Source organism: Conger conger, chromosome 2 (assembly GCF_963514075.1).
Source record: "Conger conger chromosome 2, fConCon1.1, whole genome shotgun sequence".
Lineage (NCBI taxonomy): Eukaryota > Metazoa > Chordata > Actinopteri > Anguilliformes > Congridae > Conger > Conger conger.
The window spans coordinates 46,004,469-46,030,692 of NC_083761.1; the positions used below are offsets into that span (position 1 = coordinate 46,004,469).

General features: G+C 41.6%; 2 protein-coding genes across 4 annotated transcripts; both read left to right on the forward strand.

The window, feature by feature from the left end:
- Nucleotides 1-8: 8 nt before the first annotated feature.
- LOC133116651 (dnaJ homolog subfamily C member 7-like) lies at nucleotides 9-14,958 on the forward strand. Its single transcript, XM_061226479.1, has 14 exons — nucleotides 9-154; nucleotides 3,638-3,726; nucleotides 4,150-4,274; nucleotides 4,660-4,773; nucleotides 5,006-5,080; nucleotides 6,056-6,174; nucleotides 7,307-7,460; nucleotides 8,432-8,596; nucleotides 8,884-8,975; nucleotides 9,223-9,296; nucleotides 11,254-11,400; nucleotides 12,150-12,302; nucleotides 12,863-12,934; nucleotides 13,059-14,958. The coding sequence occupies exons 1-14, from the start codon at nucleotides 84-86 to the stop codon at nucleotides 13,094-13,096; spliced, it is 1,488 nt and encodes a 495-aa protein (XP_061082463.1). The 5' UTR covers nucleotides 9-83; the 3' UTR covers nucleotides 13,097-14,958.
- Nucleotides 14,959-15,091: 133 nt separating this feature from the next.
- Nucleotides 15,092-23,790, forward strand: odad4 (outer dynein arm docking complex subunit 4). 3 transcript variants are annotated; one of them, XM_061226459.1, is made up of 12 exons: nucleotides 15,092-15,935; nucleotides 16,246-16,448; nucleotides 16,691-16,822; nucleotides 17,118-17,271; nucleotides 17,549-17,613; nucleotides 17,689-17,860; nucleotides 18,116-18,340; nucleotides 18,738-18,945; nucleotides 20,479-20,565; nucleotides 20,792-20,988; nucleotides 23,206-23,306; nucleotides 23,569-23,790. In XM_061226459.1, the coding sequence occupies exons 2-12, from the start codon at nucleotides 16,329-16,331 to the stop codon at nucleotides 23,611-23,613; spliced, it is 1,506 nt and encodes a 501-aa protein (XP_061082443.1). In that variant the 5' UTR covers nucleotides 15,092-15,935; nucleotides 16,246-16,328; the 3' UTR covers nucleotides 23,614-23,790. The 3 variants fall into 3 exon arrangements, with proteins under 3 accessions (XP_061082443.1, XP_061082434.1, XP_061082451.1); XM_061226450.1 differs by having other exon boundaries at nucleotides 15,092-16,448; XM_061226467.1 differs by having other exon boundaries at nucleotides 15,092-16,448; nucleotides 17,704-17,860.
- Nucleotides 23,791-26,224: the final 2,434 nt, after the last annotated feature.

Here is a 26,224-nt window from a genome sequence, read left to right on the forward strand (position 1 = left end):
GATGTTTTTTTGCGGCATGTTTGTATTGTGAGCTGTAATCTCTATGGTCCCGGAAGTGAGGTCCTTCTATCCCCGGCAGTAAAATGGCGGCTGTTGATTGCGATATGCCCATGGAGCCGGAGCCACAAATATTGAGCGAAGAGGAGATGGAGAGGTTAGTAATGATTCTCAATATATTTCTCTAAGCTCGCAGACAACCATTACTCTTAGAAGTGGTAAAAACTGAAGATAGCTACCACTGCTCTCTTTAGTAATATAACATGAACTATGCCCTGTGTTGTTGGTTGCTATCGGGGCCTAGTTGGCTAAACCCAACAACAGCGAGTCTAGCTAACTTTAAGTTACCGTCTTTAATAGAGACACGAGTCCCATTCTCGCATTTACAGTTTTTGGTGATAGAATAGTGTATATTCGACACGCATTTTGACTAATCGCCCCAAATCCCCCAAAAGGAACCATGTCTGAAATATGACCGTTGTTATGTAGCTACTAAGAAATGCAGCTGTTTAGTTAATCTAGCCAAGGGGTAGCTAAGAAATGCAGCCGTTTAGTTCATCTCGCCAGCTGGCATCATGGTTCGCTTGAGGACAATCTGAATTGCGTAGGGTTAGCTAACACTGCGCATTGAATGTGTTAACGTTAGCAGGCTTCTCTAGTAATATTTATTTTATTATAGATAGGCTAATGTTAGCAGGCACTGTCTGAACATGCTGGTATGCGATTCGCAAACGGTCTAGTTCGAATGGATGCGAACCAGGTTTTCTTCCGACTCGTTTTTATTTTTGGGACATGAGTTAGCCAACTCGGCTAATTAGTGTTTGCTAAATTAATTAACGAAATTTGCTACTTTTTACCCTGCCAATTTAACTTCATCTTCAAGGTTAAACGCATGTTGCTATGTCACGTGGAATTATTGTAGTTTGGGATAAATTGGTTACGTTAGTTAATCACTGGTTTACAGCATAGAGGTATTCATTGTACATCGAGGGTATTGTTGAAATGATAAAACTGGTAATATCAGCCTTCTAAGTTGAATGAGCTGTGACAAGCATTGCTGGACCAGTTATTTTCAAAAGAGGTAATGCAGGTAATGTCTATTTTTGGTAATGCCCGCAGTGTAGTCTAGTTCACAATATATAGCTTTAATCATAATTACGATGGAAGTTGTATTTTTAAGTAGGCCTCACTATAACAAACACATTTTTAAAATTGCGAATGGCACATTTTAGATTGAATCATAAAACCACGATAAAAAATGTAAATCTGGGGGAATTATACTGGGGGATCTAAGCTTGCATCAGAGGGAATTCTCGTTCTTGGTCATGATCCAGGCGAGGTAGGCCAACGAATACCTGTGTGAAAACGCAATACTAGAATGTCTTTACGCACTCTAAAACCACACCCTCAGATGTCATTTTTTAATTAGTATTTGCTTGATTAATTGTTTCGAATATACTTGAGGTTCTGTTCTCATTTTTATTGCATCTTAAGCAAAGCTGGAGATAATTCTAGAAGGCAGGATAGACCTTGACTGTTGCATATAATATTCAGCAGTCGCTGTTGGTTACGTGCCAGAAGATGTGTTTCGAGGTCTGTCACATTGTGAATATAAGTCAGTTTGTTGTGCGCAGCTTGGAGGATGAAAACTATTTTTCGCTGTCTCGTTGTTGCACAGTGTTGCATATCTTGCACGCAGAGAACAACCCTACCAGGGTAATTCTGTGAAAAATCTATGGAATGGGGGGAGTATGACCACTCCAATTTTGCTCAAACTTTGTGTAAATGCTTTTTTATATATTGAATACCGAACATGCAAAACATTAGCCTCATTGGATTTGTAATTTTAGAGATATTGGCTCTTAAAAAGTGAGGGGTGGCACCCAAAAAGTCATTGCAAGTGGTAATTGGGGTTTGAAGAGTCGAAAAAAACTGAAAACATGTAATTGACAATTTTCTGTATACTTATAGATTATGGACTTATGATTTTCATAATACTGCTCAGGAGAAAAGGTTATCGTCATTCAAAAATGCTACATTGTACCGCTTGGCAATCCTTTTTTAATATTTCACTTGCTGATATTTGGTTCAAGCGGCACGGATGGTGCAGTGGGTAGCACTGCTGCCTCACAGCAAGGAGGTCCTGGGTTCGAATCCCCGTCGGCCGGGGCCTCTCTGTGCGGAGTTTGCATGTTCTCCCTGTGTCTGCGTGGGTTTCCCCCGGGTACTCCGGTTTCCTCCCACAGTCCAAAGACATGCAGGTTAGGCTGATTGGAGAGTCTAAATTGCCCATAGGTATGAGTGTATGAGTGTATGAGTGTATGAGTGTATGAGTGTATGAGTGTGTGAGTGTGTGAGTGAATGGTGTGTGTGCCCTGCGATGGACTGGCGACCTGTCCAGGGTGTATTCCTGCCTTTCGCCCAATGTATGCTGGGATAGGCTCCAGCCCCCCTGCGACCCTGTTCAGGATAAGCGGGTTAAGATAATGGATGGATGGATGGATGGATATTTGGTTCAGAACAGCCACAAGGATATATATGTATGGTCCTGTAAATTGAGGTCCTGTTTGAATCGATCAAAACATGCCAAAGCATTACAGTATGAACTCAATGTTTTTGTACAAAAGTGGATCTACCTACCTTTTTGAAGTGATTACGACATGCCAAGTCTATTTAATACATTTTCTTTCTGGCTGTTCTGAACCAAAATATTTCCCCCTGCTTTAATGCTTTGACACCCCAAAATCAACACAAACCCCGATTTCCACTTGCAAGTAACTTTTTGGGTGGCAGTTTGAGCAAAGTTGGAGTTGTCACTCTCCACAACCCTGGTTGATTTTTCACAGAATAACCCTCCAGTAGAATTAAGAGCAGTGGCCCATAAGTACAAGTAACTTCGATGTCTCCATTTTCAGCTCCATGTTGCATTATAGTCAGACATCCTCTTCTCTGCCCGTCCGGACAATGCAATTAATCTTCTCTGAAATGGATAGGAACTATATTATTTGCAAATCTTGACCGTTGTAGGTTCAGTGCATAAACATTTGAAAAACGCAACCTAATCGTAACTGCAGTTTAATTCCGGCAGGCAAGTTTGCCTGAGCAAGGGGGTCTGGGAAGCTTGTCCCACCACAGATTACTGTGAACAAGCCTCTTCTGTTTTGGCGAGCCCCTAAAATCTTTGCCACGTCCTGAGCAGTTTCTCCGCTCTGATTAGATTACGCCATCTGGCTGCTCCTGCCCTTTCTATGTTTAGACCAGGGCCAGTTAGCACAATTCTTTCCATCTCTGCAGTGAAGTGAACGTGCCACTCGTGTACTACCTGTATAGCCCAAATTTTATTTTAATAAAAGAAACTGCAATCTTACTTTTTGGAAAGTTGGAAGCCCCCTTTAATGATAACACCATGTTCATTCTGGGTTGATGACATTTTCCAAGCACAATGTTATGGGTAAATCGACTGGGGAAAAAAAAAAAAAAAAAAAAAAAGGGACCATATTTATAATTTAGCATAATTCTGTGCTTTATGTATTTTTTCACATGCTTCCTTATCCCCGACCCTGAACAGCCTTTCACTTACCTGTAAATCTCTCTTTCTTGTCCTGTCTTGTTCTGTCTGTGTTTTTCACACATCCCCTAGGGAAGCAGAAGGTTTCAAAGAGCAAGGGAATGCGTTTTACATCAAGAAGGATTACTCGGAGGCATTCAACTACTACACAAGGGCTATAGGTAAGACTCAATAGTCTACACTTGCTCTGTCCCAATACTGAATTGTGACTCGAATATTTGATGCTTGAAGCCATTTATGGTTCCCTGACTAACTGTCAAGCCACAGAAATGTGTTTCTGAAGTTTAAAATCCTTTTTAAAGGTGTTTTTGTACCTACTCTAAATTCTTATTTAAGTACTTATTGAAGTATTAGATCCTTATTCAAGTATTAGATCCTTCGGGTCAGAAATGCGAACACAGCTGAGAACAGAGGTGTTTCCTGTAAGTTACACGGAACATTTAATAAAGTTTTTATAAATGTGGATTTTTATTGAATTCCCTTTCTGGGTGCGACTTGGAGTGCGGGCCCTGTATTGATAGCCTGCGGTAACAAATTAATTTGATTTGGTCTGACTCTTGATGTGAATTGAATGCGTCTCTCAGACACCTGCCCAAAGAATGCCAGTTACTACGGGAACCGGGCTGCCACCCTGATGATGCTGAGTCGATACCGAGAGGCATTGGAGGACTCCCAGCAGGCCGTTCGACTGGACGACTGCTTCATGAAGGTCGACGCTGAACAGGGCTGCGTTTCCTGGCTAGCTTAGCCTAAGCAGAAAGTGACAGTGCCTGGAATTGTGGTGCTGTTCACAGTGGAAGAGCATTACTTGGCAAATGGGGAAATGCACAGATCTTATAGGCTTTGGTGTCAGGAGTCTGGGGCGATGTTTGGATGCTACTCGAAATGAGTTCTTCATTTTCAAATCTCTTGGAGTGGGCTTTTGTTAGTCAGTGCTTATGTTGTGATTTCTTAATTCATACACCACATGATCTGTCTTAAATGGTTGCAATGGTCTATGTATTTTCTTGGTTAAGTTAAAGACAGTCATATTTACATGGTCCTCTCACAATATTCTCCATGTTGAGTCGTGAGCATGTGTCATCTGCCTGCAGGGTCATCTGCGGGAGGGGAAGTGCCACTTGTCTCTGGGGAACTCCAGGGCTGCCAGCCGCTGCTTCCAGAAGGTTCTAGAGCTGGAACCCGTCAATACCCAGGCGCAGAAGGAGGTGGGTCTCTCAGCCAGTAGGCTCAGGACCAGTAATGTTTTGGCCATATTGACCAAGGAATTTTCTTTGTATTCATTACATGTATTATCAAGCATTCAGAATATTCTGAAATTGATTAATTGAATTGATGCTTTAACCTGCCACTTGTTCATGACCGAGTAATGTCAGTGATTCACAGTCACATTTGTTTTTTAAAGTAACAAAACCACACAAAAAACGTTGTTGGTTTCAGGATAGGAACGCAAAAGCTGTGCTGGAATATGAGAAGATGGCGGAGTTTGGCTTTGAGAAGAGGGATTTTAGAAAGGTATGTTTCGCTTTCTGTTTTTCGCTTGCGAGTATGCCGTTTGTTTCTGCAACCTGGTGTATAGTAAATGGTCTGCATTGGCGTAGCGCTGTAGTGAGTAATGTGCCACAAATGCTTATTAAATATTGTTGAAACAACTCTCATAAAGGGTCAGAAGGAAAGCAGGTTTCACAGAATGTAATTGTAAGATCATGACGGTGCTCTTTAACTCCGATGAAGTAAAAAATGCCATCCGCACTCGCTATATGTTTGCGTTGGTCGGCACTTTCATTCAAAATGAATTCAGGGTGAATATTTCACCTGCTTCAAAACCAATCTTAATGCCATTTCGCAGGTCTACTACAATGGCAATGGGCTCGCCAACTACTGATTTGAAGTATTGCTACGTTGGGCCATTTCTGTGTTATGGATACCCTTAACAAATTAGCATAAAACAATGACTTTTTTGCACAGAAATCTCAATTTAAATACATCAGTTCCCGACACGAGACCACTCATGTGGTTAATTCAGAAAAATTAGCTTTTTTAAATTTCATGACTGTACATTTTATTCTATTTGAATTAGACCTCAAAATTCCAAATTTTGTCGTGAATTGTCCATAGACTCAACATGGCGAGACACAATACTAACATGAATGAGGCTAATTTATTTAGTTCTGAATGTTATGTTAACATGAGACCGTTACGTTCAGCAACATCATCACGTGCAGGTCGTCACGAGATGACAGTACATGGCACACAGACAGGCTAACAGCAGCCAGTCTCGCTGTCAGACCAGTGGAAAGCAAGCACTCAATTTTTCAAAATGTGTCCGATACTGTCAGCAAATGCAAGCATTTCACTTAAAATGTAGTCTCTTTTTTTTTTTTTTTTTTTTGTGATGAATATAATAAAAGCATAAATCATTATAACCGTAAAACCAAAGTTAATGGGAATAAAATAAGTTTATTTATTTATATATATTTTTTACTTTAGGTGGTCTTCTGTATGGACCGTGCCTTGGAGATTGCCCCTGCCTGTCATCGCTTCAAGATCCTGAAAGCGGAGTGTCTGGCCCTGCTGGGCCGTTACCCAGAAGCTCAGTCTGTGGCCAGGTACAGTCTGCCCCCCTCCTGACCGAAACGCCTTAGTCCGCTGTACTTTAGTGTAATTGCATTAGATATGACAATAGGTTGCTTATCAAATATATAGTCAAGGGCTATTTTTCTATAGGGACATGGTGTAAATATGACCATCAACAGTGCACTTCCACACTATTTCTGTGAAAGCATTGTGCAGAGAAATTCAGCGAGAGTACAAAAGTATGCGACCAGTTGTGCGTACTACCCGTGCCCTACATACATACTAAGCACCCTGTGCAACAGCTGGGGTCCACTAGCACAGGCACTGAAAGAAAGCAAGCTCTGCACCGTGAACGCATCCAATGTAATTCCAGCCTAACGCTTTGTAATTGTTGTAAATTTATGTGGTTAAAGAGGAAAATGATGGAATAGTAGATGGTTAACTTTTAAGGAAATGCAACTTCCGGGTTCATTGTGGGCGATGCTGATGAATGTATTGCATGAGCTAGCAGGATATTATCCCCAAGTACCCAGTCAGTACTGAGTAATGCTATTGAACCAGCTGGTGGGGCTGGTTTCATCACTGTGTTATATGGGTTACAGCAGTTGCCTTTATAATTGTACCCCCTTTCCCTTTGGGGACTGCAGGCAATGTGCTCATGTGATTTCTTACTGCAGCATGAATAATTTCAGGCTGTTCTTTCCCCCTCTGGGCCAATGGCTTCTAAAACCCTCGCTGGAAGACCCAAGGGGCCAGCCTTTGAGTTATTTGTTTCGGCAAATGATATGAAATCGCCTCTGAGTGGTGGCTATATTTTCACTCAAAAAGCCTATTTTCCCATTGGACTCATGTTCATGTTTCACAGCAAATTAAAAATATTTCCCCCCCATCTGCTGTTGTTAAATGTATGCTACATATAGGGCCGGCCTTCTGAATCTTTGCGCCCTCTTGGCAATTTTCTTTTTCCGATTGGTTTACTCCGTGTTTTTCTCCTTGTGCGTGTGACCATGGACACGCACGCATGGGCGGTGAGCGAAACAGCTGCCCTGTGTGGATGAGTTTTTTCCCCGTTGGTTTCTCTTGCGGTTGCTGTGTCTGTATTTATACACTGACCTCCCCGTGTCCTCGGTAGCCGGTCTCACTCGCCTCTCCCCCCGCCCACAGCGACATCCTGCGGATGGAATCCACGAACGGCGACGCCCTGTATGTCAGAGGCCTGTGCCTGTACTACGAGGACTGCATTGACAAGGCCGTGCAGTTCTTTGTGCAGGCGCTGCGCATGGCCCCCGACCACGAGAAGGCCCGCCTGGCCTGCAGAGTGAGTGCCCCCGCACCTATACCCTGCGGTCCGTAAGTATTTGGACAGTGGTAACAATTCCTGTTCGTTTGGCTCCGCTCCAGCACATTGGATTTTAAATGAAACCCCCCCACAGTTAGGTTACTACAGGTGAACCAGTAAGTTACTGCAGGTGGTAATCAGAATATTGACGTTGCTATAGTTTCCTGCTATCCACACTCTTTCCACAGACAGCTAGCTAGCATGCTCTCATTCATTTGTATGAAGCTAAATTATTGTATTCATTTTCTTTGGTTATTCCAGTTTGTGAGGCACATTATAACGATGTTAAATTGTTTGTTTATAAAAGGAATACATGGGATATGCATATTATATAATGTTTTGTGGGTTAGAGAGCTTTCAGTATCTATTTTTGATTCTATGCTTTTGATCCAATGTACTGGAGCACTGAGCCAAAACAACAGAAATTGTACCACTGTCCAAATACTTATGGACTGCAGGGTAGGGCCCTGGTCACAGGACCTGTAGACCGAGACAGGGATCGTCCACTGTTCTGCTTCTGCGTGAAAATCTATCTTTCTGCTGAGGGAAAATGTGTATCTTGTATCAATGTTAGGCAAATGGAGCCCTTTACATTCCTTTACTATGGCGGCATATGAAGCCCAAGTGTTCTGCATCTCTCCAAGCAACCGCTCAGCATTTTGTCATATCTCATTGCTATGCAAAATAATAGTGTATGTCCCAGTCAACCAGGGATCATTTGAAAGCCGGATGTCAAAATGGTAATGATGATTTGCAAATTCAAGAAAAAATTCTCAGTGATAATTCTTTACGCTTCAAAATATTTTCATTCTTCCTATGAATTGTGCAAAGGGTCATTATCCCCTGCCAAGTTATTTACAGGCGGCTGAGCTTTAAAATCCCCTCGGATTAATAAGCTTGGTTTCATCGATGCCATTTTGTTGTCTTGTGCTGTCATCTCCTCCCATCAGAATGCCAAAGCCTTAAAAGCCAAGAAGGAGGAGGGGAACAAAGCCTTTAAGGAGGGCAACTACGACGAGGCCTACAAGCTGTACTCCGAGGCGCTGACAATAGACCCCAACAACATCAAAACCAACGCCAAGCTTTACTGCAACCGTGGGACGGTGGGCTCCAAGGTGAGGAGGACAAATCTTTAAGAACCAGTCTAAAGCTCCCAGCGGATTTACCAGCAGTAAACTAGTGTGGGGATGTGCAGCTGGCCTTTGCTGCTCAGGTGAAGTGATCCAAGCCTGACTTCACTGGCCCTTTGAGTACTTTTCCCAGGAGCCTGGAACCGGTTCCGCACAAAAGGGTCACGGCTTAATTTTGTTCTCCCCTCTCTCTGTGTCTCTGTGAATAGATCTGCTGAGCTTCCCCGGGGCTCGGTCTCCCTTGATAAAATGTTCTTCCTCATTCTCCGCAGCTGAAGAAACTAGAACAGGCCATCGAAGACTGCTCGAGTGCCGTGAAGCTGGACGAGACGTATATCAAAGCCTATCTGCGGAGAGCGCAGTGGTTCGTGGTTTTTATTCTTTCTGTCTCGTGGCATGTCTGCTGCGTGTCAAAAGATGTAATGCTAACATCACATTCCTGTCCAAGTTGTAATGAATCTTGAATGGAATCCCATATTTACAGACCTCTACGCAGGCCAGACTGAACTGGCTTTTAGGTGCTTGCTGCCCATGTGTCCAGCCCCTTATATTTGGGTTAAGTGTTCATGGTTTGGAAACCCAAGTTATGGTTATGTTTATTTGATACTTAGCTACATGGACACAGAGCAGTATGAAGAAGCTGTGCGGGACTACGAGAAGGTCTATCAGACAGAGAAAACAAAGGGTGAGCCATACTCGATGCTATGCACATTCTAGCACTGCCTTTCCTAAACTTTGTGGGGGGGGGACACAGAATAGTTTCTCCCCCAATTTGTATGTCCATCCATCCATCCATTATCTTAACCTGCTTATCCTGAACAGGGTGCAGGGGGGCTAGAGCCTATCCCAGCATTCATTGGGCGAAAGGCAGGAATACACCCTGGACAGGTCGCCAGTCCACAATTTGACCGTCAACGATTGTCAATGAGAAATTTCTTATTGATGAGATTGTTGGATAGTGCCAGCCGCATGAAGGCGATATTTATATCTCATCTGTGTGAGACCTCAGTAGCCAGCTCAGACCGTGACTGGTGAAATGAACAGTGTGAAATCGTGAAAATGAAACCGTATCGGGGCTGCTTGGTTGTTCGTTCCCTTGCGGTTCTTGTAGAGCACGTATAAGCCCCTAAGCCTGGTGTCAAACACAATCCACGTCAGTGCGGTCTGTGGTCTGCAGCTCTGCACAGTGATGGACAATTGGCTACAGTGTTGCCTTGAGAAGGGAGCGTCTCTTTTTGCTTGGATGACGCCATTTTCGCACGCAAACGGTCTGACCCTGTTGGGCGATGAGGTGTTCAGTTGTAGATCAGCTGACAGTGAGGCATCTTCCACTGACTCATTCCAGTGAGGCCAACTTACAGAGGGGTGATCAGCAGCAGTTAGTATTGCATGCTTTGTTGGAACACATATACTTGTCTCTGCTCGCTTGAGTTGAGTTTGCACTGATGAGTGGTGATAATGAATACTGTTCATTACTGGCATTCTGTATTCAGAGAAGGGGCGGGCGGCAGGGTTAAAAAAGGTTGCAAAACACTAGAAAAATTTGGCTCTGGAGCAAACTCCGAGTCCCACCTACTGTTATGTTGTGCAAAGTATGCCCTGCAACAGAAGAAGAGTCCACCAGATGGCGATCTAAGAGCATAAAATGTTTCTACAAAATATACTTCTTGCTAAACGGATTTAATTTCGGTTCAATATTAAGGTTTTTTTCATACTTTCTCTATCTAAATTTATACATGCCTGGATATGGCTAAATTTAAATGACATGACCGGTACATGACACAAAAAACCCCAACAACAATAAAAAACCATAACACTCGCTGGGTTTCTAAGCAGGTTTAAGATTGTTTAAGTGGTGTTTTTGACCCTTCTAGCTGGTTCCATGCTAGGCAAAGCTGGTCAAGCTGGTAAAGTGTGCTGGTGGTGAACTGGTGGACTAGTTGACTATACACTGTAGGCTGATCAGTTGGTAAACTGGCGGTTGACCAGTGTGTGAAACCCAGTTTGGACAGTTTTGGCCAAGTTAATTGCTTTACCATTGCAACAATATCCATTACTATAACAATTGGGAAATTTTATTTTCATGTGTTTTTTATGTTCAGTCAATGCACATTGATCACCAATTCAGTTTGTGTATTGTGAATTAGCAACTAGTTCATTGTTAGACCACAGTACCTTGCTGTGTACTTACTAGCTGGATGAATGCTATTTTTGAACCAGGTACTCTCCTAACATTAGCTCCGTTAAGAGTAAGTTGATAAAGATGGTGACAAATGTTCATTAACTTGAAATGCATAAACATTGCCTGGACAGCGCCAGTTTACTATGCATTTCTTAGTTCACCCTCATCCTTAAAAAGTAGTGTGGTGCTGTAATGAAATATCATGAGGTGGTGTTATTTAGTTTACGAATGTTCTGATTGGCTAGTGGTCTCTGTGACCAGTTTGACCCGGCCGTATAACCCTTTTTTTTCCCCTCATAAGCAATTCTACTTCCGTGCTAGCTTTAATTGTGAATTGGCTCCAAGTCATCCCTTGCCCAGTCGAGCAGGTGGTTGAGCATGATTTCTGACACCTGTTTTTTACCTGCCCTGGCAAGCATTATTTTTGAGCCCTGCTTAATGTGGGCCTCCATTTCCCTAGAACACAAACACCTCCTGAAGACTGCACAGTTGGAGCTGAAGAAGAGTAAACGGAAAGATTACTACAGGGTGCTGGGGGTGGGCAAAAATGCCACAGAAGATGAAATCAAGAAGGCGTACCGGAAACGGGCTCTAATGCACCACCCAGGTACGGCTAACCCTGGCAGAGGCAGTGCTCTCGTAGGCATCTCATGATCGTCATGGTCCACTATGTTGGAATATACTCTGGCAGTGTCTCGGTACACAATTATTCTGGACACACAAGAATTTAAATGAAGTTCTAGTATCATTTTATTTACCACTAGGGATGTGACAAATCATCAGGTTCAGTAAATGGTTGCCATCCCATTTTGAAAACGGTTAATGCTGTAACCAGTATTGCTTTTTGACCAGTAGGGATCGTATCTTCATGGCAACGAAAAAATAATGCTTTAGCTTAATGACAAAAATGTAATTGCATTTTCAAACTTTATTTTTGCGCCATCTTAAAGTAGTTTCATTTAAATGACCACATTGGATTAATGTTAATAGCCTAAAGTCAGATAATGGCCTAATTGCTAAATTAAGGATTCGCATTTACATTGACGCAGTGCTCAAGTAGGCTACGTCTAGGCATGCTGGTCGATCGCGTGTCGTTTTTAAAAATGAATCGCTTAAAATTGTAATTCTTTGTGTTTTCATCCCTCTTCCCTATGGATTTATATAGTGCATTTATCCAAAGTGCTGTACAATCGATGCTTCTCATTCACCCATTCATACACACTAACATACCAACGGCAATCGGCTGCCTTGCAAGTGGGGGTTAGGTGTCTTGCTCAGGGACACTGACACCCAAGGCGGGATCGAACTGGCAACCCTCCGCCTACCCACAAAAATACAAAGACACTCTTTCAACAGATCGACACAGCGCAGCCACCACCGAGGTGCAGAAGGAGGAGGAGAAGAAGTTCAAGGAGGTGGGAGAGGCCTTCACCGTACTGTCTGACCCCAAGAAGAAGTCCCGCTATGACAGCGGCCATGATCTGGAAGACGATGGCATGAACGCAGGAGGTCAGCCTCTCTCCCTTCTTCCTTTACTGTCCTGCAGGGTCCCAGAAAGAACCGAGAAAACAATTACAGCGTGGACTTTTCCAGAAGTTTCTGTTTGTTTCTTTTGAGGTTTGGTTGGGCTGTATTTCAAGCCCCTCTGCTCAGCTACATTTTACATAGAAAGTGCATGGTGCTGTATTATTTACATTACCAACCATTAATGACTTTTTCCTTAACCCTTTGCATTCTTTACATTTGTTACCTTGTTAAATCTAGTATTAATGTCATTTTTATCTTAAGTGACAAGTGATTTATTTTATTGTTTGTGTGGGGTGGGGAAAAGGAATTTGTTGACAACCGATTCCACTAACTTGGATAACTTGAATGGCATAGTTAAAGGTACACGTGGTCGGGATGTCATATTAATAGCTGTATTTACCGTCATTTTTATGTGCTCTGACTCAGCAGTTTCAAAGTTGAAGGGAAATATTGCCAGTCGGCTGACGTTCATGTCTCATTGTAGTTTGTGTGGTGTAGTAGGCTTGCCCGTGTGTTTAATCACAAGTGTCTCTGTCTTCCAGATTTTGATGCCAACAACATCTTCAAGGCTTTCTTCGGAGGACCTGGAGGATTCAGCTTTGAAACAAATTCATGTATGTATACCAATTTCTGTGAAATTGTCACTTCTTTACCTTTTGACAATTTTTCTTTTTCTTTTTCTTTGAATCGAAATTTGATATGGATAAGCATTTTATTTTCCTTCCTTGTCCCCCACAGCATCTGCACCAGGAAATTTCTTTTTCCAGTTTGGCTAAAATGGAGATTCCCAGTGTGTATGCAGTAGCCCCATCATGGACATTATTCACTCGCCTCCTGCCCTACATCCAATGTCCCTGACCTTTGTGTTCCTCAGTCTGGTGCCATGATGGAATTGACCACAAAGAACTAAAATTTCAAATAAAAATGTACCACTTTCTATTTTAATTTGACATTGTCCAGAGATCATGGATTATCATTTTGCGATGCTGCCCTTTATCAATCCAAAACTGGACAGAAAACATTGGATTTCAATTTCACCCGAGCAAAGTCGATGGCATGCTTTCTTTTTCTAAGATGAAAAAAAAAAAAAATGAAAAAAAAAAAAAAATTACTTTTTGTAAGGAATGGGATGGTAAGCATCAAACACACGTACCCAAATGAAAGTTTTCCTATCTGAATAGTATGGTGATTCTCAACCTGACAGTGGAATTAAAATGCAAATGGAAACTTGAATTCTACAGACCCTGAGGCAAGACATTTATGCTCTCCATAGTCATGTGAAGCCCTGGCTGAGTTCGCTTTGTAACAGAAATGTTTAAGCCCACAAAGGCAAAAACGGTAGTTGGTGGGGGACGGGTAGTGTGCGCGCAACTTGAATCCCATTGTAGCCTTGTTTTGTTGTTGAAGTACTCAAAGCATATCTTCAGGGTTTGACGAGCGTAGGCGTAGGCGCACCGAAATGGCACGAGTAAACCCCATGGATGAAGGTGTTGTGAATACAAGTCTTGTCGTCATGTCTGTAGGAACAGAATTTTCACACATTGAGTTAAAAAAGAAAAGAAAAAAAAGTTAGACTCTCATTGATATTTGAATTTATTGCGGCATTGTACATTTTACTGGAATGTAAAGTGATGTATGTTCATAGTTGATTACGTTTTTCTTTCGTTTTTATGTATATTTATTGTAAAATCACAAACTATAGTCCACGGTCAAGGGGAGCGGGTGATCTGCTCAACTGGAATTTTATTTTTTTGAGAATTAAAAAAAAATCGTATACCATTTGGAACCTCCTATTGAAGTGCAACCAATTTTTTTTTCAATTCAAATCCAAAATAAATTTGTGAAAAGAAGGTTCTTTTGTGCCCCCCGCTACAAAAAGTTGGCAATTGCCCTGCAGTGCTGTTCCTCAAACATTGTGGATTGATTAGCATGAATTTCAAGGTTAGCGCCTGCTTGTCTGTTCTTTCCTTCTTTTTTTTTTGCTTCATTAAGATTAGTAGTGAAGGCACCCTGTTCATCAGTCAAGTCTTCACAGTTAAGTGGTGCCTTAAGGGATGACTGCCCAATGTCAGGCACAAAGATTGCAGTGAACCCGCCTCCAGTATAGGTACACAGAAATGGTGTAAACCACACAATTTAATTTTTAAACTCTGCAGGAACAAAAAATATAATGTGAAAATATGTGCATAAAAGATGACCTTTGCTTTGCGAGAATGTTTAGTGTTCAAGGCCAGGACATCAACTGTCAGAACAGACCACTTGCTCCTGCATGGCTTCTGTCGTTTGGCTCTTCGTGCTCTTGTTTTTGTGGTAGGTCACACGACAGGGTCTTGATGTGACTGACTTGTCTCCTAACTTTGGGATCTACTCCAGTTGAGGTTGTCTCCTCCTTGTACCAGTGTTTGTCTTGCACCAAGGCAATGGAAAAATGTTTCAGTCTTGTATGATTCCTTTCCACTTGCATTATGTAGGTGGAATGTAACAGTATGTGAAGAGACATTTTACGTTTTAATGAGCTGATGTACTTATGAACCATTTTTATAATTAGTAACTATAGTATAACTGTTGTAGTATACTGGGAGCGCTGCCATACTTTTTTGTTGTTTTGGTTATAAAAATTAAAGAAGCATTTAATCAAGTTTTTTTTTCTTTGTATCATTTTAGGCGGAATAATATGAATGAAGAGGACCCCATAAATGTTCAATGCTAAATCTAATATGAATCTGAATTTTGGAACATACAAGTTTTAAATTCTTGATATTAATTTGTCGTTATAATACAATTTTAGTTCTGAAGACAATGAATAAGGTGTTTATAATATAATCTCCGGCTTTAAAAATGTTTAACATTCTTAAATATCCATTCTGTAGTTGGTGCACTCGTAGCTAATTGAGCTATTTAGAAATTGCCAGCCCGGATACGTAGGCTACCCTTGTCAGAAAAGTAGCAGTGGGTATGTGATGTTAAATAGCCCTGTAACGCCAAGACAGCCAGTTACATCTTTCATTTTACTTTCTTACATTTCTTGGGTGCAATGAATCACAACAGAATCGATGTGATACCAAATGAAAGTCTCAGGCACATACCGTGCCCTCCATAATGTTGACCCATCATTTATTTGACTCTACTCCACAATTTCAGATTTGTAATAAAACAAATCACGTGGTTAGATTGCACATTGTCAGATTTTAATGAAGGGCATTTTTGTGCATTTTTGTTTCACCATGTAGAAATGACAGCAGTGTTCATACATTTGGTCTTGGGAAGTTCCTTTTTTCCCGCTTTGCTCTTGCCATCACTCTATTAGTTCATTTTCATCTCATCCGTCTACCAGACCTTTTTCCAGAACTGTGGTTGATCTTTTATATGATTATTGGCAATAATAACCTGGCCATTCTGTGATTGCGGCAAACCAGTGGTTTGCATCTTGCAGTGTAGCCTCTGTTTTTCTGTTAATGAAGTCTTGGGCGGACATTGGTCATTGACAAATCCACACCTGACTCCTGAAAAGTGTTTCTGATCTGTTGGACAGGGATTTATTTTTATTATGGAGAGTATTCTTCTGTCATCAGCTGTGGAGGTCTTCTTTGGCCTGCCAATACCTTTTTGCGTTTAGTAAGCTCGCCAGTGCTCTCTTTCTTCTTAATTATGTTCCAAACATTTGAATTTGGTCAGCATAAGGTTTGGCTGATGTCAGAATGTGATTTTGTTCTGGTTTCTCAGTCTCATAATGGCTTCTTTGACTTTTAATGTGCAACAGCAATAATAGTTTCCAAAGGTGATAAATAAGACTAGGTACTGAAAGCTCTCTTAATACCTGCATAAAGGAGGCAACTAAAGCCATGTGTTCCAAACATTAGAATGTGCAAACGTGTCTCTCAATACCTTAGTAATGCATGGTAATTTGTGTTTGCCTGGTTGCTAGGATACCGTTAACAGCGCTGGGGTTACACTTGCACACCAACGTGGCTTTTGGTTTTGAAAGAAAGTGGAAATCAAACATTTAAAATGTCAGACAACGAGGAAGGCGATCAGGTACCAAAAAGTTCGTTTTCTGCATATGTGGCGGAAGGCGACCAGCTTTACCTCAAAGGCGAATACATCAAAGCCATTGAAATTTACACCACGGTAAGTTTAGCTAACGTTAGCTAGCGTTCTCGCTAGCCTAACGTAAATTTAGCTATTTGACTCTCTGGGAATTTAATTAGAGAATTCGACAAGTAGTCCTTCGAGATGTTACCAACACTGTAGTAGCCGAAAATGGGAGATACGTTTTCACATTGAGCTTTGACGTCGGAAGGACATCAATACATGTGTACATAAAATAAAATCCACTAGCTACTGTTGCAATAATGTGGACTCTCTCGTAGGCTTTGGTATTGCAGCCGGATGATAAGAATTGTTTGGTGGCAAGATCCAAGTGCTATGTGAAGATGGGGGATTCCGCAAACGCTTTGAGGGATGCCGAGGCTTCCCTTAACGAAGACAAAGAATTTTTCAAGGTGCAAATGACAACTGGCGTGTGTGATTTTTGCTGAATGAATAATTGATTTAATAATTCCTGAAATGCTTTGCTATTTTACCAGTGTATTTTACCAATGTACCCAACATTGTATTCATATGTTTGCAGGAGAAAATAAACGCATACAATGATGTGTGCACAATACAATAAAATACTAAACTATATATATTGAATGTTGTTCTGAGCTAATGTTAAAGGGTTACAATGTGTACACTAACATGGAGCTGTGTTATTACGTAATAGTGACTGAAACAATCTTGTTTAAAACTCTGCAGGGCCTCTACCAAAAAGCAGAGGCTTTATACACAATGGGAGATTTTGAATTCGCCTTAGTATTTTTTCACCGAGGACATAAACTGCGTCCAGAGCTCCAGGAGTTCAGGCTGGGCATTCAGAAGGCTCAGGAGGCTATTGACAACTCAGTTGGTAGTAAGTACAGCAAGTAACTACATAGATAGCATTATTATTTATGAATAGTTAAAGTGAACCTCCACTAGAAAACAATACGATGAATTCAAAATGCAGGTGAATATTAAGTGAGTGTCAGCAGCTGTAGGATATATTGTTCCATTGTGTGTTATTTCTCCTCACAATAAGAAATGTATAAACCATTCCAAATGTAACCTTTGTTATTGTAGCACTCGGTTACAGTCTACAATGGATGTGTGTTGTTGTGCTGAAAAAATTGGTAATGTCCGTTTCCCAGGCCCTTCATCAGTGAAGTTGGAGAATAAAGGAGATCTGTCCTTTTTTCACAAAAAGAAGAAGGAGGTGAGTTGAGTTCCTCTAATTTGTTTCCATTATAGAGGTTCTGCACCCACTGATTAGGTGCATGTGATGCTGAAGTCTTCTGGTTGGCAGGGGAAATCAGTGAAGCCAAAGGGACTAGCACGCACCACAAAGAAGGAGCAGAATCAGCAGAATAAGAAGAGTCCCAAGAGCGAGAAGACAGCCAAGCAGCTGCTGGGGGAACTCTACAGTGACAAGGAATACCTTGAGAAGCTGCTTAAAGATGAAGGTGATCGCCCCAACCGCACCTTGGCCTGCAACAGTAGTTGCACGTTCGGCTTTGTTTGTCATTAGCTATGACCAGGGGTTTACAACAGTGGGACATAATTGGTATGTATCCATTCATAAACTGTATTGGTCAATACATTGTATTTACGAAGACAGTTCAGTTTAACCATGCAACTATGATTAAACTCTGCAACCGCTTGGTCTGTGGTGTCCAATAAAATGGATTTAATCATGGGGATGCTTACGTGCCGTGCAGATCTAATCAAGGGAGAGATGCGTAGCGGAGAAAAGGTCCAGGACCTCATCCTCAACTGCATCAGTTACCTGGACACTCGCACAGAGTTTTGGCGGCAGCAGAAACCGGTTTATGCTCGAGAGAGGGACCGCAAGCTTATGCAGCAGAAGTGGAAAAGGGCAGAGCAGAGCCTGCCTTCGGACCCAACGGGCTATGTGCTGAAGAGTCTGGAAGAGATTGATGCCAGTGAGTCCCACTGCAAGTTAATGAATAGGGTTGAACTGTGTTTCTTTTTTCCCATTTTATGTTTCTGCTCCTATGGAAGAGAGAACACCAGCCATTTGACATACATACGTGTATACATACACTCAACAGCCAATTTATTATCCCTTCTTTTATTATGTTTTGGTTTTTTCACATGGGAACCTGCTAAGTGTTTTGATGGTAGCAGGGCTTATGCTATTATATGCTTAGATTTCCTTTGTTTTACCATTCTGCCTGATTCTGCATAAAAGGGCTTAGTATAACATTACAGGCTCAAGTCAGGATTGTCAAATCCCAGCTCAATATTACCCATTTATTTTCTGTTTGAGACCAATTTAAGCTCATAATGGTACCTTTTCTGGTTGCTCTCTTATTTCAGCTATGGCTGCCGGCAATGTCACAGAGAGCCTTAAGAAGGCACAGCGGGTCCTGAAGACAGTGGAGCGCTGGTCAGAGGAAACTGTACCCAACAAGAAGGAGGTGCTGGGAAACCTGCACAGCTGCATTGGAAATGCTCTGATTGATCTGGAGGACATGGATGGAGCTCTAGAAAGCCACAAAAAAGATCTGGACTTGTCCAGACAGAAGTAAGCCCTGCTGAAAAAACAGCTCAAACTAGATTTTGACCAGTTCAGACCAGCTCCCAGCTTGACATGGTTTGTGCTGGTACAACTGCTGATACAAGGTGGGCTGTAGCGTAGTGGTTAAGGTACATGACTGGGACTGGGACCCGCAAAGTCGGTGGTTAGATGTAGCCACAATATTACATTACATTAATGGCATTTGGCAGACGCTCTTATCCAGAGCAACGTACAGTTGATTAGACTAAGCAGGAGACAATCCTCCCCTGGAGCAATGCAGGGTTTAAGGGTCTTGCTCAAGGGCCCAACGGCTGTGCGGATCTTATTGTGGGGATCAAACCACCAACCAACTGCTACCTAGTCATGTACCTTAACCACTATGCTACAGCCCGCCCTCAATTAAATGCGTACAGCCGTTCGCCCCTTGAGCAAGGCCCTTAACCCTGCATTGTTCCAGGAGAGGATTGGCTCCTGCTTAGTTTAATCAACTGTACATCACCCTGGATAAGAGCATCTGCTAAATGTAATGTAATGTGATGGTACTAGTTGACCACCTACCAGCTCAGCCAAGCTACCAGCACTAGCTAGTTCACCAGCTCATATCCAGCTAGACCAGCTTTATGACCAGCTTGACCGGCTTAATTTTCAAGCATAGCTGGATTTTACAGCAGGGTGTAGAGGGGTGAGGAGAACAGAACTCTGGACAAGAACTCCAGCATCAGGTGTTCTCACATCGTGTTCAGAGTCCATATTCTTCTTGTGCAGCCCAGACGATTTGACATACACACACATTTACAGATACATTCAACAACCAATTTATTATCCCTTGGGGTGTTTTTCACAAGGGACTTTTGACAATCTTTGAGGAAGCTACCAAGTGATTTGATGATAGCAGGGCTTATGATATTATACGCTTAGATTTGCAAAGATTTCCAGCATTTGATAATGTACCACTTGACAGACTTATTGTCAAAATGAAGACGCTAGCAATTACAGGAGGCATTTCATTGTTGGCTCAGAACTGATTATGCGATCGAATAGAGAGTAGTAGTAGTAGTAGAGAGTAGTAATAGGAGGGATCTTATCTGAGCAGGGTATTGTGGGACGTGAAGTCCCATAAGGTTCGGGAACCACTGCTTTTCCTCATTTACATAAATGACTGTGACAGGGACATTGAAACTGTTAGTTCAATTTGATGATAAAAAACTAAGTTTAGAAGCACTGTCCTGTTTCATTCATTTTTAAAGATCCAGTTTGACCTAACAAAAGAGCAGGGGGTTAATTGTCATGGTCAAATTAACCTGGCATTCAGTCTGTCTAATCATCCATGATTTGTAAGGTCTTACATTCCCTTGGTGTGTCAACACTTGAAATCAAGGCTTTCATCAGGTATAACGTGCTGCAGTCCTATAAATATGCATTTATACATGTGTGAAATCGTGTTGGATTCTATGTTTGCTCATAAATGTAAAATGCTTTGTGAACATAACTTAAAAAATTTAATTTACAAGTGCTTTTTGGCTCTTTTATTTTTACCAGCAATCTTACAGATGCAAAGTCGAGGGCTCTGGACAACATTGGACGAGTTTACGCCCGGATTGGGAAATACATGCAAGCAATTGAGGCGTGAGTGAACACGATTGTGTGTACTAGGACTTTTAAAGACAAGCTGAAATCAAAATTCACTTAGTATGCAGAATACACAATGCATCAAACCTCTAAGTGGATAGGCTACAGCAGCAGAAGATTTAATAAGTCTAAAAAAATTAGTCTAATAAATACCTAATAAAGTGCTCACTGAGTGTATGTGCTCACATGTATAATCAAGTGTTATTTAACTGTTTTTTTGCAGCTGGGAAGAAAAGATCCCTTTGGTCTGTAGTAGTTTGGAGAAGACCTGGCTGTTCCATGAGATTGGCCGCTGCTACCTGGAGCTGGAATGCTTTGAGGAGGCCCGGGACTATGGTTCGCGCTCGCTGGAAGCCGCTAATGAGACGGGTGATGAGAAGTGGCAGCTGAATGCCAGCGTGTTGGTGGCTCAGTCAGAGGGTGAGGTCCTATTGTGGCAGGGGAACTGTCTCTCCTAAACAGCAGCAGTAACAGAAAGGCAGTTTATAATTGTTTGTGCTAATAGTATTTCTAGTAAGTCAAGCTGTAACAGAGATACCAGAATTAATATACTATTACTGCTGATTGCCATTACAATACAGTACAATGTACCAACAGAATAAAAATGAAATATCAAATTGTATTCTTTAAGTGCATGGATGAAGGATGAATTTGCAGGCATTTGTTTGAACTTGAGCAGATAAGATGATTCTGTACACTTCAGAATTAATAATGCTGCTGCTATCTGAAGTTCCCTTATCGGTGAAGGCATGTGAATCAGCACCTGGAGCCATACATGCTCAGACTATAACACCTCCACCACCAACATGAGGACCAGAGTTGTGCTAATGAAAGTAAATTCTCAGCCATTTGAGGCTGACAAATAAGAAAAAAACTGTCAGATACACAGGCTAAACCTTGGACTTAAGGAAGAGAGCACAGTAATCGCAAAGGGCTTGGTAAGCCAAGGAATACCTCTGCTGTTGATGAATAAATAATTCAAACCATAATTAAGAAAAGGTCTAGCAGATCAGAAACACTCTTCAGGAGGCAGACGTGGATGTGTCAGTGACTAGTGTCTGTGGAAGCGTTTTGATTACGGGCAGTACCACAGAGGCTACACTGCAAGATGCAAACTATTAATTATTGTATTATATTGGCAGACGTCAGTTGTGAATGACAATGTCACGGTTAGACAAAGCCATCAAAGGAGTCTTTCTATCCTCATCTTTTTGTCAGTTTGTTGGTGGTCCTGTTTCATCCCATCGTGCAGCATAGACCTCCAGCCAGATCTGTTGCTAGCTAGCTGTGGCCATGACCTGGTGGGAATTTGGAAGTCTTATTAAGTAAGGACATCCTTAAATTGCAGTCTGGGACGTCCAATTGGTCGAACTCCTTGTTCAAGGGCTTCATAAAGTATGGAGCAGGGAAGTCGATGTGGTTCCATACAGGGCGGAAAAGCAAAGACGGATGAACTTGAGCCTTGATGATAATGGCTGGGACTTGGTTATCTTGAACAGTTCCTCATTTGATAGTTTGTCCTTCCAGGTGACTCCCAGAATGGAGTGGAGACATCTAGTATGAAATGTCTGCTTTCTTGTCTTCTGTATGTTGCCCAGGTTTCAGCACCACGGATCAATGGGCTAGCACACAGGCTTCATAGATGCGCACTTTGGTGCAGATGGATAGTTGTTTGTTGTTCCATACTATTAGTTTGGTTATGTTAGTTTACAATTTGCTTACTTAAGAGTACCTAAAAAGCCTTCAATGTTCTGGTAAAAGGTCTTATGGGCTGATGAGACCAAGATTTACTTCTATCAGATGTCTAGTGATGGCAAGAGCAACATGTGGAGGCCAAAAGGAACTACCAAAGATCCAAAGCACTCCTCCTTCATCTGCGAAACATAGTGGTGGGGGTCTTAAGGTTTGGCCATGTACGGCTGCCACTGTTTCTGGCTCACTTCATTGATGATATGAGCTTAATCTAGGCTCGTCTAGTCTCATTGGACGGTGCTTCATCCTACAGCAAGACAATGACCCCAAATATATTGCAAAAGCAATAAAGGTGTTTTTCAAAGCCAATAATTTGGATATTCTTGACTGGCCAAGACCTTATCTGAATCCAATTAAGCATGCATTTCATATGCTGAAGAAAAAAACGAAAGGCAACAGCTCCAAAACAAGAAATTCTCAGCACCTGATAATATGTACATATATGTGTCACAGATTTCAAGCAGTCATTGTATGCAACCGATATGCAAGTACAAAACATGACTGCTTTCATTTACATAACAATATGTCCCAAACATAGTGCCCTGAAAAGGGGGGCTATATATAAAAAGTGCTGTAATTGCTACTTCATGAAACCAAAATGTATAGAAATATCCAATGTGGTGGGGGGCATTAACAGGAGAGCAAGCGTGCTCAGTCAACCTACCCTGTATAAAGGTTAATAATAATAATTGACAAACGCCAATAACAGACTCAAAAGGCAATTCAAAAGCTTTGAGTCAAGACAGGATAATGAAAGCTCTCTTTTACTGACTAAGGAAGCAACCAAAGGTGCTAACGGTGAAATGAGTGAATGACAAATCCAGGCCACATCAGATGTTTGTAGTTCTCTCCTATGAATGACAGATTTACATGTTTCTTGTGCAGTTAAGCTGGGAAACCACAACTCCGGTGTGGAGCACTTTGAGAGAGCCTTGGAGTGGGCCAAACTTCTACGTGACAACCCTGCCAAGGAAGCCATTCAGAAGGTAATGCACGTCTCTATTTCAAATTGCCTTCCTCAGAAGGTAGGTTCCTTCAGTTGAATTGTCATTCAATTCCAGTTCCAATCCCAGATTCAGAGGGCTTGCAGTTGACTTGCAGTTTCAGTTTACTTCTTCATGTACTGTTGAGAATAAAGAGAAACTAGTTGAACTTCCACACAATATTACATTTCCACCACAAAATATTACATTTCACAGGTGAACAGAAGAACACTGATCAGCTCTGTTGTTGTGTCTCCTCATGCAGGCGCTTTCAGAAGCGAGGCAATACCTGACAGAGGAGTCAACATAGATGCTTGCCATGAGGTGTCAGGTCATTGTGTGACAGAAGAGTCAATGCTGGCTTCCTGCTGTTTCCTGCTTTTATGTACAGAATGTGTTTTTCTTTCATGGCTCATCTTGCCTGTGTATATGGGCCTTCTAATGGGTATTAGGATGTCTATTAAAAATAAAAACATTATGTTCTCTATTGGTGTTTATTTCATGATTTTATTTTTGATGCATTCAGTACTTAAGTAATTGTGATGAACTTATACAGTAACCAGTTACACATGTAGAATGCCACAGTGAGTGAATTTGATTATAGTACTGTAAACTGCTCAACATGCCCCATGATCTGGTTTCAAATCCGTACTCTAGGAACACAGCAGTGTTCTTCATTCTTGGTCCTGGTTGACCTGCTGCTTTTCAAAATTATTTGATCAGTTACAGTGGTCGATTACACAGTTAACTCTCCTCACCTGGTTTCTTAGGGCCGGATTGGTTGTTGATATTAAGGCAAAAACAAAAACCAGCAGACTGCTGGTCCACCAAGGCCAAGAATGAAGTTCACTGGAATAGAGGATTTCAACTTTCAACATCTCATCATGCAGCAGCAACCACCGCCTGTTGATCGAGTGCCTCCAAGTTTGTCTGTTAAACTGGAGATGAAGTGCAAACTAAAGTGTGGGAAAAAAAGCAGAGGAGTGGACATGCACTCTCCCAGTGGAGATATTAATGAGAATTTCAACATGAGCATAATCCGTGGGGGTTGCCCAACCCTGCTCCTGGAGATCTACCGTCCTGTAGGTTTTCACTCCAACCCTAACAAAGTGCACCTCATTCAACAGCTAGCGATCATGTTGAGCTACGAATGAGTAGAATCAGGTGTGCCAAATTAGGGTTGAAATGAAAACCTGCTGGATGGTAGATGTCCAGGAGCATGGTTTAGACAGCTCATGAATTTCTTGCTGCAGATAGAATCATTGTGGGCTTGCAATGCCCTGGAAAGGGGGTTAATTAATTATAACATTTAGCTTCAAACTAAATTTTGCTCCTTACATGGTTTCCACAATAACGTAACATACTAGCTCTTAGGTGGCATGCCACCTGACTAAATAACTATGAATAATACAGCATTTAAATTGTCTATATTTTAAGCCTGATCCATCAATGCTGTGTAGTCAATTGGTACACAGTATTTGTGTTACATACAGTATATTTGTCTGTTGTCCGCATAGCAGTGAAACTACATTGTGTGCCCAAATAATATTGCCATATGGGTAGCATATATAAAGAGAAGAGTAATGGTCCTTGCACTGAAACTTCTGGAATACCATATTTCATTGCAAAGTAGCTGGACTTAATGCTTAATGAACTGTTAATATAATGGTGGACTTAGCAAGACTTTGAAAAGACAGATTTACCTCTGATGACACAGACCTCAAAGTGTGAGCGAAGAATTTATATCAAATCATATTATAAAGTTTTCATAGTCAATGAAAATTCTATGAAAAGCAGTGCAATGCATACAATCATGTAGATATGGGTCAGGAGCTTCAGTTAATGTTCACATCAACCATCAGAATGGGGCAAAAATTTGATCTTCGTGACTTTGACCGTGGAATGATTGTTGGTGGCAGACAGGGTGGTTTGAGTATCTCAGAAACTGCTGATCTCCTGGGATTTCCATGCACACTAGTCTCTAGAGTTTGCAAAGAATAGTAAATAAAAAATAAAAATAAAACCAAAACCAGTGAGCAGTTGTGTCTGCAGACAGAAACTCCTTGTTAATGAGAGACGTCAGAGGAGAATGACCAGACTGGTCAAAGCTGACAGGAAGGTGACAGATTTTTCAGTCAGTGGCTGCTTTTTTATTATTTCTTATTAAAGTTGGCATGTATATCAGCGTATTCTGACGAATAGTGTTTAGATATTTAAGCTCTCACACTTCTCCTTGGGATTGTTACTGATATATAATTATGTAATTATTACCGATTTAATTGTCCGTACCGAAGGATACACAAAGAACTCGCCTTATCAGACGCAGGTGTTCTGTTCTCACTTTGGCCTAACGTTAGTCAGCAACGCGTCTTGGCTCTAATGCAGTCAGTAAAATGTAGTCATGTTTTAAATGCGCGATGTGGTTGAGTGCTGAGGAGGACTGACAAACATTCATGGATTTTTTAAATGTTTTGTCTGAATATTATTTCGAATGCCGTGCTTCCCTGGAACTGATATGTCGTCATGTTCCATTGTGTAGTCGTGTTTAAACTTTATGAAATACCCTGGCACGACCACAACTGTTGAAAGTATTAGTATTAGCAAGTGTATAATCTTGTTTGATTTAAAGTAAGAGGATTGTGATCGCTGCATAGAATCAATATTAGAGGGTAAATAGGTTGACGGGTGTCACGCAAATAACCACACATTATAACAGTGGCATGCAGAAGAGCATCTCTGAACACACAACGCATCATAACTCTAAGTGGATAGGCTACAACAGTAGAAGTCTAGTCTGCTCATTGAGTGTTTATAGAGTGTCTTTCTACTTTTAAGTCAATTCTCTGGCTCAAATGGCCCTGCCAAGCCCGTGTTACGGATCCAGCCCGGATGTTATGATTGACTCTGGTTGTCCCTCTGTC

Bases quoted from the DNA above. Each gene is read 5' to 3' on its own strand.
- LOC133116651 (XM_061226479.1), top strand. From the start codon at position 84: ATGGCGGCTGTTGATTGCGATATGCCCATGGAGCCGGAGCCACAAATA. The intron at 9,297-11,253 runs GTGAGCCATACT...CCATTTCCCTAG, and splicing joins TCAGACAGAGAAAACAAAGG to AACACAAACACCTCCTGAAG. The intron at 12,935-13,058 runs GTATGTATACCA...TGTCCCCCACAG, and splicing joins CAGCTTTGAAACAAATTCAT to CATCTGCACCAGGAAATTTC.
- odad4 (XM_061226450.1), top strand. From the start codon at position 16,329: ATGTCAGACAACGAGGAAGGCGATCAGGTACCAAAAAGTTCGTTTTCT. The intron at 18,946-20,478 runs GTAAGCCCTGCT...TATTTTTACCAG, and splicing joins CTGGACTTGTCCAGACAGAA to CAATCTTACAGATGCAAAGT. The intron at 23,307-23,568 runs GTAATGCACGTC...CTCCTCATGCAG, and splicing joins CCAAGGAAGCCATTCAGAAG to GCGCTTTCAGAAGCGAGGCA.